This window comes from Taudactylus pleione, unplaced genomic scaffold (genome assembly GCF_031769625.1).
Source record: "Taudactylus pleione unplaced genomic scaffold, aTauple2 ptg000010l, whole genome shotgun sequence".
Taxonomy (NCBI): Eukaryota; Metazoa; Chordata; class Amphibia; order Anura; family Myobatrachidae; genus Taudactylus; species Taudactylus pleione.
The window spans coordinates 8,872,586-8,888,706 of record NW_028284413.1 but is presented as its reverse complement, the minus strand read 5'-3'; the positions used below and the strand labels follow the sequence as shown (position 1 = coordinate 8,888,706).

The 16,121-nt window shown below is 41.6% G+C and overlaps 1 protein-coding gene across 1 annotated transcript in view; it reads right to left on the bottom strand.

The window, feature by feature from the left end:
* The window catches only part of LOC148542678 (solute carrier family 12 member 9-like), a 302,682-nt gene that overhangs the window by 144,976 nt on the left and 141,585 nt on the right, over nt 1-16,121 (bottom strand). The window contains exon 8 of the mRNA XM_088467466.1: nt 11,091-11,173. Within this exon, the coding sequence (XP_088323592.1) occupies nt 11,091-11,173 (83 nt within the window). The remainder of the gene's footprint in view (nt 1-11,090; nt 11,174-16,121) is intronic.

Genomic DNA, 16,121 nt, shown 5'->3' with positions numbered 1-16,121 from the left:
AGCGATAGCTCTAACATGGTAATGCAGCAGGAGGCATCACATCTCCTGCTTACATTAGTGATCCGAGTTGTATTCTAGGACACAGCATTGGCTTATCTGCGACATCATGGGCCAGTTGCGTGACTCATGGGGTCGTGCAAGCCGGACGCCGCAGATACAACAAAGAGGCCAGGAAATCTCCGTCCTCCGACAGAGATCCTGGCCTAGTCTTTTTCACACAACGGCGGTGACAATGCACCCATTTTGAAAAACGGAGGCTGTCGCTGCCCCAAAACAAAATCAAACTGTCAATCACTGACAGACTGATGCCGCACTGTGTCCTACGTTGTAGACTCGTACTGCACATGCGCAGTACGAGTCCGGCGCAAGTGCAAAGTAGCAAACATCTGTACTTTATGCTATGTGCAGTACCTCTGTCCGCCTCTGAATAAGGTGCCAGGTGTAATATTGCTCTTAAATCACAGTTGCAGCAGATTAATGTATAAATGGATTATGTGTTAGATATAACAAACCTGTAGCCAACATCATCATCAGTTCACAACTTGCACCAAGGTTGGAGTACCCGAACAGATGCATTTGTGTTCACATCCAACTCTGAATGAGAGCCTAAGTGAATAATTCACTACTAGTCTTGAAATCCACAGACCACAGACTACTGTACAATTCTTTCCTTTTTTGTAACATTTTTTAAAGGGAAGTATTGGATAGTTAAATTGTTATTTTATATCAGTGTATTTTAAGTTAATATGCTTTTGATTATTAATAAATATTAATATATACCTATATATGTATTTTACAGTTGGATGTACAGATGTATATTGATGCCTTCATTTTCTGTGTCACAGAAGCATACAGTCACCATGGCTTGTATTAATGCAAGGGGAAATAGAAGCATAATACATATTACTAATAGTATGTCTTGACTGACTATTTAATAGAGTTCATCATAGTCACATTGTACTAGCTACTTGTATCAGTAGCCAGGGAATTAACTGGTTTATGTTGTAAATAAAAAAAAAATGGTGACAGAAAGTACAGATAGAAGAGAGGGAGTTATTTGTATTTTTATACAAAAACCTGTGAATAAAGTATCAAACAAACTGAAATAGTCTGTTTCTTTCTGTATAAAGCGGTAACAGCTTTATACTATGGGTGTAATACAAGGTACGTACTGAAATTCTGATTTTTTTACTTTCATTTTTGAAATGAACTTTTATGCCTTTTATAATGCACATCTGTAATTTTTATTGTTGTATAAGCTTTTTTTGTATGTCACAAAGACATAGGTGCATGGCAAAATGCATAGTCAATGCAACAAAGTATAAAAATGCAAGTTAAGTTGCTATATCCACTTTTAACTAGCAGAATACGCACATAAGGAGATTTGGCAAACCATAACATATTAGCAACAGGAATACTGCATTTAAGAAATTAATAAAGGAAAAATCAGTTGAGTCATTTTTAAAGTTTGTATAAGCCACCTACCACTTTGCAGGTGCTTCAGGCAATTGGATGTTCCTATCTCTAATCAATGAGAATTCTGACTCTAAGTTCAATACATATTTAGAAACGGAGGATTAAACTCACCTGGAGGCTACAATACAAGAAGCGTATACTTCCCGTGGGAGGCCTAGAGCTACAGAGCTACAAAGACATGTTACATAGTGACACCCTGATAGTTTATTCTTCAATTGCTTTTTCTTTTACTGTTCTTTTATGTTCTTGTAATGCACATCTGTCATTTTTATAGCTATACAAGAATTTTTTTGTAAACTGCTGGAATCACTGACAAACAGGTGTACAACATAATACATGCTGAGTCTATCCTTTGGGGTCTGTGCATTAACACAGGGAATACCATTTATCAATTGCAGGTTTTCACACAAAGCTGATGTGGGCGCTGAAGTGGAAAAGACAGGGGCAAGAGTCTGACCAGTGTGGCCCGTTTCATTTACCATATGTACGGCTGGTATTGTTTAGCATCAATGCATTCACAGCCAGGGGGCAGTATAACTTCTTCACAGTATGATAAGGTTTCTAGTTCATCTATACCTGTCACAATAAGCCCCACTCCCACACTTGAAGCATCTAATTGCATTGCAAAATTGAGTCAAAATAAACGTCACCTATAGTCTGACCAAACCATAGCCCAATCTGTCAAAACTCATCTAAATCAACAAACTAAGATTTAGGGGTAAATTTACTAAGATTTGAGTTTGGTCGAGATGACAATCTCGGGTGAGTTTAGGCCTGTTTTTCATCTCGCAAATTTACTAAAGGCAAACTCGGGTGAGTTTGGGAGAGAGTTCTCTCTTCTCACTCGTAAAACTCGGGTGAGATCTCAACTCGAATCAACTCACCATCGGGCAAACTCGGAAGTACTTTTCATGAAAAAGATGCAGTTTGCGAATTTACTAAAATTCGAGATTACAATGTCGGGAGAGATTAGAGCAAACTCACAGAGAAATTTAAGTTTCAAACACTCCACCTCCTGAGCTGCGAGTTTGCCAGAAACATACACAGATCATTGTGATTCGTGTATGTTTCTGCATGTGTATTTGATGTAAAGTGTTTATATTATAAAGAATTTACGTAGTGTCCCCCCCCAAAAGACATAACCAGCCCCGGACTGGTCAGCCAGTCCTGGTTCAAAAAATTATGGGGAATCTACATGGGACAAGGGGACAGAACAGCTGGCACAGGTAAGTATTTGTGAGTGGCATAGTTGTATGTAATAAAGTTTTACTATATAAAGTGTGTGTGTACTGTGGTTTTTTTAACAATTTATTTTACAGTGGGGGTACGGGTGCCGGCCACCTGCTGGCACTTGTAGTTCCACAAGTGCCAAAGGGCAGGCATGCTGGCACCTGCGGTTCCACTGTAAAATACAATAGTTTTCAACTATTTTACACATTATTACCCCCATACCCACAGCCCAGGGGTGCAGGGAAAAGCCCTGAGCTTCAGACCAAGCCTGGGGTTTCGGGAGAGGGGGACCCCTTTTTTGGGGGGTCTCCATCTCCCCTGAGATCCCTGGCTTGGCCTGACCGGCTTGGGTTGCAAATGCTTTGGCCATGGAGACCCGGTAATAGGGTCTCCTGGCTGTGGCATTACACCCCGGTCGGTTTGGGTCCAGTGCTGGTTTTAAATATAGCAGGACCCCTAGGCAATTATTTTCCCTCTATATTTAAAACCAGCACTGGCCCTGCAGCCAGGTGCTGGTTCCTAAATTACTGGGGAACCCTACTTGTTTTGTTCCCCATAATTTTTGGAACCAGGACTGGCTGACCAGTCCAGGGCTGGTTATGTTTTTGGGGGGGACCCTAAGTAATTTTTTTTAAAGATTTAACACTTCTTTTACAGGTATAAGACACAAGCAGCCTTCACATATCTCACTGATGAGTGCAGGCTGCTTGCTCAGGAGAGTTTTGCAGCGAGAAACACTGCAATCTCGTGTGAGTAATCTCATCTAAACTTGCTACTCGGGGGAGAAATATCGATCTGCTTCACCATCAGAAAACTCACTTTCAGCTAAACTCACTTCTTAGTAAATTTGCGAATTTAAAAACGGGAAAATCACCTGAGTTTCGGCGATGCTAATCGAGTTTAAAAAAAGAAACAAACTCGATCAGACTCGAATCTTAGCAAAATTTACCCCATAGACTGCTGCAAAGTCATCTTTCAATTAAGTCACGCACCGTTGGGGTAGCATCTGGACTAGAGATGTATGTGTAATGAAGAGGGTAGGTAATATTTTACATTTTAAAACAGCTACAGAGGATAATCAGGTTAATAATAATAAATAACATTCACTCATAGCAGAAAATATGAATTTAGGGGTAAAGTGCTTAAAATCAGAATTTAAAACATTACTGCACATCCAAATATAGCAATTATATATATCTGCTTGCATCACTGCAAATATATAGCTAAATGTGGGATATTTTACAGTAGTATATGAGTAGATAAACATATGTAATATTTGTTATTCTGTAAATATTTTAATGGACAAAGCAGTACCAAACTCATGTAATCAACATCAAGATATCCCTAATTTAGATACTTTAAAATCATACAGTGTCCCAATGTGGCAGTCTGGCTAAGATAAGAGTGTTTTTGACTACTACTGCATTCACATCTAAGGCTCCTGTTCCAGGGTAATAGTTGTATTCACATACAAATTATTTATTTGTATAGTGCCACCAGGTACAAGCGGATTTATTTATTTATATTACAAGCATTACAATAAAAATATAATCAAGGGAATAAATAATCTAAATGGGATACTGTAAATGCAGCCAGACAATAAAATAACATAGTTCCACACATTAGCATTTTTTTCCAATAAAGCTTCTCCCTCTGTAGCTAGCTGCTGATTTGAGATATTCTATTTCATTTTACTATTCACTTCAATTTCAGCTCATTTTTAACTGTGTTTTCTTTAGCCCTTTAAGCATCCCCCTTTTTACATTCGGTCTGTAGAAGACAGTGTGACCACAAGTTTGTCACGACACTCTGTCTGAGCATCACTGATCTAGGTAATGGATGCTAGGCTGTTGGAGGTAAATGATGAGCGTAGTGAGTGATAGAGCTGTACTTGGCACACAATGACCCGTAGCAAGGAGGGTGGATTGAGTGCGGTGGACATCTAGACAGGCGTTAATCAGGTATAATTACTATTTAACAGATAAATAAATCAACACTGGTTTTAAGCGATCTTTGAAACCAATTTTATCTACTAAACAACAAAAATATTTAATCTGAATAAAGGGAAAAAGATGCAACATTCTGAAACTGACACCCATGCACAGGTACTGCAGACAGTGCTAGCACATAACTTGTAAGTGTCTCTGTTTAGGGGAAAATGCATGAAACCTACTAAAGAGTGGAGAAGTGGACCAGCGGACAAGTTGCCCATAGCAACAAATCAGCTTTGAGGTAGCATTTATAAAGTACATTCTATAAAATGATCGGTAGAAGCTGATTGGTTGCTGTAGAAAACTTCTCCACTCCTCCACTCTTTAGGGTTTGATACATGTCCCCCTTAGAGAGCTAGCCCCATAAGTATTATTATTGTTATTATTATTAATAATAAACTTTATTTATAGGGTGCAACAAGTGCTGTACAGGGCAAAACAATAAGACAGTGCATGGTAAAACTGTACAGTACAATACAGTAGTAACAGAAGTAACAAATAGCACTACAAATCTAAACAAAGCCACTGATGCAAGAGGTACAATGGAAATAATCAACATTAGCAATTAGCATGGGTGCAGATAACAGGTCTAGGTTGTCAGAAGAAACAAAAATAATAATGGATAAGCAGCAAAATAATTAGCATATATTTTGCAGTTTTATGATTGTAAATGATCTAATGTTTGCACTTTCTTGCTTAGTTAACATACAGAATTAAATGAATGTTGATTAACATAGTTAGTATTATAAATGAAAAAATATATTTAAAAAAAATGATATAGTCACCCTAATCCTAATTTTGTATAATATAAAGCAGGGATGGGGAACCTCAGGCCCACGGAACCATTTGATCTGGCCCTCTGAGCTTTTTTCTGCTAGCCTCATCTGGCTAGCAGGGTGCCTAGAATGGCACGCTGCAGCCAGAATCTATGCAGCAGTGCCACCTGGAGTCTCCTTAGGATGCTTCAGATGGTAACACCGCTGCCCTTACAGCTCCCCGAAGCATCCTGAGGATGCTACGGGCATTGCTGTAATCACCGGCGATTGTGGCCCTGCCCCTGTGTGACATCACACGGAGGAGGTGTGGCCTGCACCAAGCCCGCAAACAATGTTATTTATATCAAAATGGCCAACGGCAGACAAAAAGGTTCCCCATCCCTGATATAAAGTGTTATTTAAGAAGGCTACGATTCACTGATAAATTAGTTTGGTAGTTATACTCCTTGCAGACATGAGTGAATGGGTAAAAAAACTTGTAGCCATACACAGCCACGCCTCCTCCTAGTGAGGAGAGACGGAGGAAGAGCCGGCAGGGTCCGTGACAGCAGGTGAGCTGCCCTGTAACAGTACACTGCTTAGAATAGAAAAGCCATAACTGGGCGCAGGTGGAGGGCTGGGCCCCGTAGCAGCCGCACCTATTGTAGCTACACCCTTGATCCTGAATGTATCCTGATCCATTTTTTTAGGCCCCATTCTGAGGCCAAGAGTCACACTGGAAATGTTCAGGGCTGCCCTGAGAAAGCCCAATAATTGTAATTTCCAAAAGCTGAAAGCATTAGGATGTGCAGCGTTTAAAGCTGGGTACACATTAGACCATGTGTACCCAGCACGATCTTGTGAGCGACGGGACCCGCCAGGAGTGCCGGCATCGGCAAGTGCATACACACTTGCCGATCATGGCAGCGACGAAGCAACGGCGGGAGGATAGTGGGGTCATTACTGCATTCGGCAGCATGGGATTGCTAGAGACATCATCAGACCTTTCTGCATGTATAAAAGATCTGAGAATGCGATGGACGACCAGCGGGAGCACGCATCGGCATCATGCGTACACACTGGACGATATGAACAATTTGTCTTTCCGATGCGTTGGAATCGCCAAATCGTTCAAGATATCATGTAGTGTGCAGGGGCCTTTACTATTTGGACAAATGTGCCTATCTGTCTTACCTGTATTGGTATACACATAAAATTCCAGTGTGACAGCAGCATAAGAACCATATGTGACATTTTAAAAGCAATTTATATATTTTATACCATAATGCAATAGTTTTTTTTATTTATGGGTTAATACTGATGAAGTGGGCTACCATGCTATTTAAAGTGGGTAATCAGGATCCTGATTTGGCAGGCTTTTTGTGTACTTTCATCGGTTAAATTAATCAATAATGAATCTTTATTTTGCAGATGTTACCAGTGGCGGCTCCAGAGGTGAGGCTGCAGCGCAGTCCAAAATTGAAATAGGGGAGCCACACCAACTGCCATGTCCTGGCCGGTAATGTTTGGCTGTGTTTGAAATGGCAGTTGATGCGGCTCCCCAATTTCAATTTTGGACTGCGCTGCAGCCCCACCTCTGGAGTCGCACTGCATGTTACCATTAATTAAAGGTTATTTACCAAGCACAGCCTATGCACAGTGCAAAACACCCTGGCTTTGCATAGTGCACTTAGCAAAGGAGACACCTCCTCTCTGCACTGGTCAGAAGTGTAAATGTCAAAGTCCAACCTCCTGTCACTTTTGTATCAAAGGGCCTGATTCACTACAGATCGCAATATGGCCTACGCATGCAGTTCAACTGTGATAGCAAGCTAATCCACTGCGATCGCAATGCAAACTCAGCATAACATAAGGACGCCCACATTACCTTACACACATCCGTAATGTTTAGCAGAATAGCAAAACCATAGGTACAATCGAGTATCATCGCAGCCTCACACACACTTGCACAAGCTTTGACCTTACTCAGAAATTGCGAACAATCACGCGCGCTATGAGACCTCACACTGCGTAAGGCATCGCAATGGCTAATTTATGCATGCCCCTGCAACGGCGTGTGAACGCATTGGCACGCCTGCGTTTCCCCAACCACCCCCCGTCACCACCCACAAACGGCACTTCCTGTCAATCACGATCGCAGTCCCGATCGCAGTAGCTAGTTCGCACACGCGCACTGCGATGCAAACGCATGCGCAGATTGCAACAATCGGCCCATTGCAAGCGTATTAGCAACTGCGATCCTTGCTGAATCAGGCCCAGTATCTCCTAACCTAATTCTATATTAAATATATCAGGAAAGTTTCAGTGTAATTGACCAACAACAACATTTCTAATTATATATAATAATAGAGTCCATGGAAGCCTATCTGAAAAGATGACTGGCTCCTTCTGTTACTGTGGCACAATTAAATTAGATTGAATGTAGCACAGCCATAGGCATGCTCAGCACTTTTCATTAGGGAGGGCACTCAGGGAAATCCACAGAGGGAAATACTGCACTTATCTAGTACTATTTTCATGTAATCAATTCCCACTTTCATCGTGTCCCCCAGTCTAACTCCATATCAGGTCCCACCCAATCCCTATAAATCATCATAACCTCCCAACTCCCTCCCCTCACTTGCCTATGACCATACCACACAGTAGTGCCCCATTTTCATATTATGTCAAATGGAAGTGCTCCAAGTTCTTGTAATGCTAAAAAGTAAAGCCCCAGGGCTGTATTTTATATAGTACATGCACATAAAACTGTACTGATTTGTACATGTGCATAAATCTGTAGATGTACTATAGCAGGCCTGGCCAACCTGTGGCTCTCCAGCTGTTGTGAAACTACAAGTCCCAGCATGCCCTGCCAAAGTTTTGCTATTAGGGAATGCTAAAACTCTGGCAGGGCATGCTGGGATGTGTATTTTCACAACAGCTGAAGGGAATCAGTATGTATTACCGCCGGTCGCATGGCCGGTGATCCAAATCCCGATGCTGGAAGCCCGGCAGCGGTGAAGATCCCGACAGCGGACAGGGAAGTAATGCTAACCCTACCACCCCCTAACCCTCCCTTAGGGATGACTAATCCTAACCTCCCCCCTAGTGGCTAACCCCCCGCTAAGTGCCTAGACCTAACCCCCCCTCGTCCCCACAGCCTAAGCCTAATTGTGCGTACACACTACACGATATGCTCCCTGAGCGATATCGTGTAGTGTGTCCCCGGCAGGCTGTGCTCAATGTCGTTCATGACATTGAGCACAGCCGCTGAACGATATCATTAACAATATTGTTCAGCGCCGGGCTCTCTCCCCCATTCCCCAACATGCAGCAACCTGACGAGGTCGTCAGGTTGGCCTGCACGTTCAGGCGATGGACAATGTCGGAAACGACCAGCGGGAGTGCGCATCGCTGGTCGTTTCCGACATAAAAGTGTACGATTTGTGCACGATTACTGAGCGATTGCACGATTGCAGTCGCTCAGTAATATCGCCCAGTGTGTACCCACCATTAGTCTCCCGAGGGGGTGCCTAACCCTAACCTCCCCCCGGGAGTGCCATTCCCTAACCCTCCCTTTACCTAGCCTAACCCTAACCCTCCCGGGGTGGGGTGGGGGGGGTGCCTAACCCTATGTTCCCCCGGCAGCCTTGAAGCCTAACCCACCCCACCCGCGGCCATCGCCCGGCTTACCTTCGTTCGGTATGCCGGGCGTCGGGCTCCCGGTGTAGGTCTAATGACAGGCGTCGGGATTTCGATGTCTGTCATTAGTACCCTGCCGGGATTTGACAGTCGGGTTCCGGACTGTATCCCCAGCTGAAGAGCCATAGGTGGGACAGGCCTGTACTATAGTGTGTCGCTACATCTTGTGAGTCACTGAGTGATTTACTGTTGGCTCATCGGAATGCCGGCAGCAGAGGTACATTTTGCTGACATGCACGACGTACAACATTAAGGTGTGTCTGGGCACACCCCGGTTCTATATATACGCACAAATATGAGCAGAGCATAAAGAAGATTAGATCGTGAGTACTGGGCAACTTCTGCATGGTAACAGGATCGGATCTAGACATTTCATTTAGGGGGGTGCTTTAATGATAATAACTAGGACCTCCTTTTTCTTATCCTATCACCTACCCTATTATTATTGGTGGGAGCACACCTTAATGAAATTGTGCACAGGTGCATTGAAAGCACCAATGTACAAGCTCTTGATGTGAATTCCCATTTAACTCAAAACACACTGATTACACACACACACACATATACAGTATATATATATATATATATATATATATATACAGACATATATATGTATATATATAAATATGTATGTCATATGTGTGTGTGTACATATACATATATGTGTATGTATGTATGTATGTATGTATGTGTGTATGTATATATATATATATATATATATATTTATTTCCCCCTCAACTCCAATTGTTGGTGCCACTGATACCTGAGATGTACACATACCAGAGGGGGGCAGGGTGAGGGGAGGATTATGAGCTCGGACGTCACCTAAGCTGGTGGGATAGAGAAGTTATAATTAAGGGAGGTGGAGACGCTCTCGCTCATGGATCCAAATGTGTAGCCTACGAATTACAGTTAATTACCTCAGAGCTGCTTCCTGCCTGGCCCAGAAGCCGCTGTCACGCGCTAACCTTCTACAATTCCGAATCCTGTGTGATCTAACTAGAGAGCATCAGGAACAAGCAGTGCATTCAGCATTGTGCCCGGATACAGACAGAAGCTGGAGGAGGTGTGGAGCTGGAGGCGGGACCATTAACCAGCAGCACTGACTCTGTGGTTGTGAGTCTCGCGACTCGCACCCTTGAGGCTGCGCACTGTCTAGGGCAGTGTTTCGGCGCTGGTGGGGGGGGGGGGGGGGGCAGTCGTTTCAATCTAGTGACGAGACATCTAGTTCATTTTGGTGATTAGGTCATTATGATCTAGTTCACTCAAAAGAGTATTTCAAAAGATCAGTTCATTTAGGTCATTGCATCACTGGCTCTGATACACTGCTGATAGAAGTGATTGGAAACAGAACTAGTCTATTACACATACAGTACAGCATTTCTACTAGATGATTCTTGTTCAAATGATCAGATATGTTTAAAATCTCTGATCTTTTAATATTTAAAAAAAGCAATCACTAATGCTGCGTACACGCGGTACGATAAGCTGTCAGATTTTAACTATAACGTTCCTATCATTATCGCTGTAAAATAATGAAGTGCAAGGAAGGCATTGAGGAAGTGACATAAGTATCTCCCAAACAGTCTGTTCCCCGAGCATGAAACCCCATGACATATTTTGTAGAACATTAATTGGAATCTATGGATTGCATCTTATTTCACATCGACATAGCAAGCAAATTTTTACTATTCCATGTATTTATAAATGGAGTTCTAAGTAAGCAGATAGAAAATATGATTTGTTGAGCAAAGTGATGATAACTCCTTGTATTATATTCCCCATTCTATGTAAGTATGGTAAGAATGCAATACAAGGTAACAAAGTAAGTATGAATTACATATTAATGTGTCATTGCCACAAGTTTTGCCAACTGAGATGCATTTTTTTACAACAATATGAGGAATTCTACATTGTTTACACTGTTCATTACCTGAACCAAGAACCAGGACATGATGACAGACACCCAGGGGTTACCTCCTTTTGATGTCTTTCTTGCTGGTATTAGGATCTTCCCTTTAAAGAAAATAGAAAACACATTATTATTATTACTATTATTATTATTATTATTTTATATATTATTTTTTTAAAGATGTACATAACACAAATACGTCACATATAGACAATATACATTTAACCAAGTACATCCAATATTATTATAAACCAATCAATATAAAATACCTAAAACAAAATGAAATAAAAGGGGGAAGAAGACGGAAAGGAGGGGTAGAGGTTCTTTGTTTTACAGTTTTTGACACATTTCTGTAATCTGACATCTAACTATGGCTAATCACACTAAATATAAAATAGTTTAATATTAGTAGTTTATAGTTTTTGGAAAAGAAATGTCTATTATTATATTATGACTTTCTGAAACAAGCACACATAGGCAGACTTGGTAACAATCACAGGAACAGACAGCTTAGTAAAGAATAAACATACCGTTCAAAAGGACTTCAGTAAATAGCACATATCTGTTATAGTCGGTAGCGGTAAATCAGATAATAGCTTTTTCAAACTAATATAAAATGTCTGCTTGTAATCGGGTTCAGTTTATTTATTTCAAAATAAGGTCATTATCAGTGGCTGTTTTCCTTAACCCCCTAACCACAATTAACCACAGCCTACTATGCACTGCTGGGCTTCTGGTCCACTAAATGAAAAGCCTGCTGCAAGGCAAGCTATATTATGGCTCTGTCTCTTAATCTCATCAATGTCCACTAGCATATGACTTCTAGTTCACAAGTGGAGTAATAGAAAGAGCAGGAGACAAAACAGACCAAGAGCTCGTCTTCAGCCTTGACATGCATGGGGTGACCACTAGGGGCTAAAAATAGTATAGGTCTCACGGCTCTGGATCTATTTGCCTTATTATCTCAGCAGTGGTCAGAAATACTATACACTTTGGGAAACTACTTCCTCCACTATCTTGTCCACTAACACTATTGGTCCATATGGGAAGTCTGTGCAGAGTCCCTGTGACACCACTACAGCACCATTGATGTGAGCTGCTGTGTGGTAGAGAGAGTCCTCCTCCAGTGGACACTACATTAGTCAATCTGTATGAGGGCTATGGTAGTGTGGTGGTAATGATGATGGAGGAATGGGCACAGGGTGATAGGAAAGGATTAGATGAATATGGTGGCAAAGGGTTTGGAGCATATGACAAGAGGATAGTGAAAAGGGCATATTTGACAATAAGCTGGAGTCCAGAAATAGTTTCGACAAGGAGAGAGTGGGGGCATAAGTAACAAAGAGTGGGAGGGTGGGGGTTATATATGACAAGGATGGGTTGCGTCATGTCCCACTATATATATGTTTCATATGCTGTTAGTTTCTGTCATGTTATTATTGCAAGGCTTTGCATCTTGTTAATTTTGTCCTTTCTGATTCTCTGTAGCTAGGGTCTGATGTCATCAGCCCTCATTTCTCCCTGTCTGTAGCTCAGTGTGTCTGTCTGCCATTTTAAGCTTGCAGTTGTTCCTGTTGAGCTCTGGTAAACTATCATATTTTCACCTACTATGTTATGCATAAATACAAGAATACCAGCTTGAAATAAACCCTCATCTGGATTCTTCATACATGCCTTACTAGTTGAGTTGACACTTTCTGACAAAGTCTCTTGGTGTAAGTACTGGTTCAATACAGATATACACAGAGGAATGATCTCTCAGGGGCCTTACACTTACAGCCTAGTTAATGAGTCAGAATAGGTTGGATATGTGACAGGAGTGTGGGCCCATGGCATACATTCAGCCCAGGGCCCTAGGTTGTCTGTAACCACCCCTGTTACACAATTGACACCAGATGACCAACAATGCAAATGAAAAGCTTCCCAGGGGAGTGGTGGTGTGTGTATGTGTGTGGATGAGGCTTTAATTTTTCAATCACTTATTTTTGTCTATCGGCAACTGTACCAACAAATCTAAATTGGAGAGAAGCCGGAGAAGTATTGAAGAGGCAGAAATGCTTAATAGAGCAAGAAAAGCTATGGAGTACAAAGAAAGTATGAGTCTCATAAAAAAGTAATACAATGAGAAGGATAATATCTCATTAAATTAATCATTGTAAACGTACTGATTTGTTGTTGATTTTCTTTTCTAATACAACATATATTTAATTTACTATTTCATCCAGATACATTTGTAAACATTATACTAAAGACAAGACCTTTTTGCCTTTAGAGCTGCCAGATATTAAAATAAACAGGACTACCGCAGAAGTACAGCTGAATATATTGCATAATGTTTTACAATATCAGCTGTGATTAGCATGTACAAAGCTGTTATTGTCTAAGTAGAGTAACAAGAACACATGATAATAGGACCGAAAGCTATTAAAAGCAGAAATTACTAGTTTGGCCCAGCGTTAGAATGGAGCAAAATAACAATCCTCCTAATTGTAATGATGCACAGTGTGTTTGATGGGTAATTTACATTGCTTTGTGGTGATAAATCAGCAATTGGTAAATGCAGAAAGGATAAACTGCACATACTGCACTATATTCATTTCTCGTCCTAGACGCTTTCTGGTATAAACAATACTATGTAAATGGTTAAATGGATGAGACTGAGGAATACTGTTGTGCATTAAGTGCATAAAGTGGGCAATATTTCATACACTGAAACACCAGAGGGGACAGCAATGGGAGCTTTAAAAGCTTCTAGCTTTCCTTTTTATTGTCACAATTGTAGATATTTGGGGCATGGTTATAAAAAGCAAACTTTATCAAAGAAAGAGCTGCCACTAAGCTAAGGTCAGGAGGATGCTCACTGGGAGACCATATCAACCAATCAGATCGTAGCTATCATTTATGGGCGGATGGAGGGATTAAAGCGTTATACTGTATGGAGACTGCATGGTGTTCTGGTGTAAAGACATGGGCAAATTGAGCAATGAATGCTTAGTGCAGCCTAGTTGTGATAAAGGGATCACGTAAAGTAGAACGTCAGTGGCGAAAGTCTCGCACTCCAAGTGACTTCCTCACATATAAGTCTATCTACAACTCTTATCGTACTGCTCTGGACACTGCCAAGCAAATATATTTCCAATCTCTAATCTCTGCTCAAGCCTCTAACCCCAAGCGACTTTTTAATACATTTAAACTGCTTCTTACCCCTCCCTCACCCAAGCCACCTGCTACTATCTGTGCACAAGATCTTGCTTCCTATTTCAAGGACAAGATTGATAATATCCGAAATGAAATGTTATTCTCTTCCTCAGCTAGTGACCTACTCAATTCCCTACCTGAACCCTCTGGCACATTCTCTTCATTTGACCCCACAAATGAAGATGAAGTATCTACACTCTTCTCATCCTCCTACTCTATTACCTCTCCTCTAGATCCTATACCCTCACAAATTAGTAAAGCTCTGTCTCCTGTGCTCATCCCAACCCTAACTAAAATCTGTAATCTCTCTCTTTCTACTGGCATCTTTCCATCACTGTTCAAGCATGCAGTGATTACTCCCATTCTGAAAAAACAAAATTCTGACCCTAACACTCTCTCTAATTACCGTCCTATCTCCCAGCTCCCATGCCCCTCCAAGCTACTGGAGAGACTTGTCTACACCCGCCTCACACACTTTCTTAACACCCACAACTTATTGGACCCACTTCAGTCTGGCTTCCGTTCCCAGCACTCCACAGAGACAGCACTGACTAAGGTAGTAAATGATTTGGTCACTGCCAAGGCTAAAGGCCATTACTCACTTCTAATTCTTCTAGATCTCCCTGCTGCTTTTGACACTGTTGACCACTCTCTTCTCGTACAAACATTACAATCCCTAGGTCTTAAGGACACAGCCCTTTCTTGGTTCTCTTCCTACCTATCTGATCGCTCTTTTTCTGTTCGTTTTTCTGATTCTGCCTCCTCTTCGCTACCTCTATCAGTTGGAGTACCGCAAGGCTCTGTCTTAGGTCCTTTGCTATTCTCAATCTATACCACCTCTCTTGGCAAACTAATCCGCTCTTTTGGATTTCAGTACCATCTGTATGCGGATGATACTCAAATCTACCTATCCTCTCCAGATTTATCACCATCTGTATTGGTCCGTGTCACTGAATGTATTTCTGCCATTTCATCTTGGATGTCATCTCGCTACCTGAAACTTAATATTTCTAAAACAGAATTAATTATATTTCCACCGGCCAATAACAGTTACCAATCTGATCTCTTTATCACTGTTGATAACTCAACAATCCACCCCACCCCACAAGCTCGCTGCCTTGGTGTCATCCTTGATTCTGAATTGTCCTTTGTTCCCCACATTCAATCTGTCTCAAAATCATGTTACATACATCTAAAAAAACATATACAAAATTCGACCATATCTCACACAAGACACTGCAAAAACTCTAATCCATGCACTCATTATTTCCCGCATTGACTATTGCAATAGTCTCCTTACTGGTCTTCCCAAAAACAGGCTATCGCCATTACAATCCATTATGAATGCAGCTGCGAGGCTTATCTTCCTTGCCAAACATTCATCGTCTGCTGCCCCGCTCTGTCAGTCCCTCCATTGGTTGCCGGTTTTCTACCGTATTCAATACAAAATACTGTTACTTACACATAAGGCCATTAACCGAATTACACCAACATACATCTCTTCACTCATCTCAAAATATCTCCCAACCCGACCTCTCCGCTCAGCACAAGAACTGCGTCTCTCATCCCCACGCATTACTTGCTCCCATTTACGGTTACAGGACTTTCTTCGGGCTGCACCCACTCTATGGAATGCCTTACCACACACAATAAGACTTACCTCTACTCTTCAATCCTTCAAGCGTTCCCTGAAAACTCACCTCTTCAGACAAGCTTATCAGATTCCAGAACCGACCACATAACCTTCATAGCTTCCATGTCTTATCACATCCCCTCTCACAGTCCACACATAACCTCACATATTGTCTTTCTTTCACATACTCCTGACATTTTGCCGACATTCCTGTGTGACTG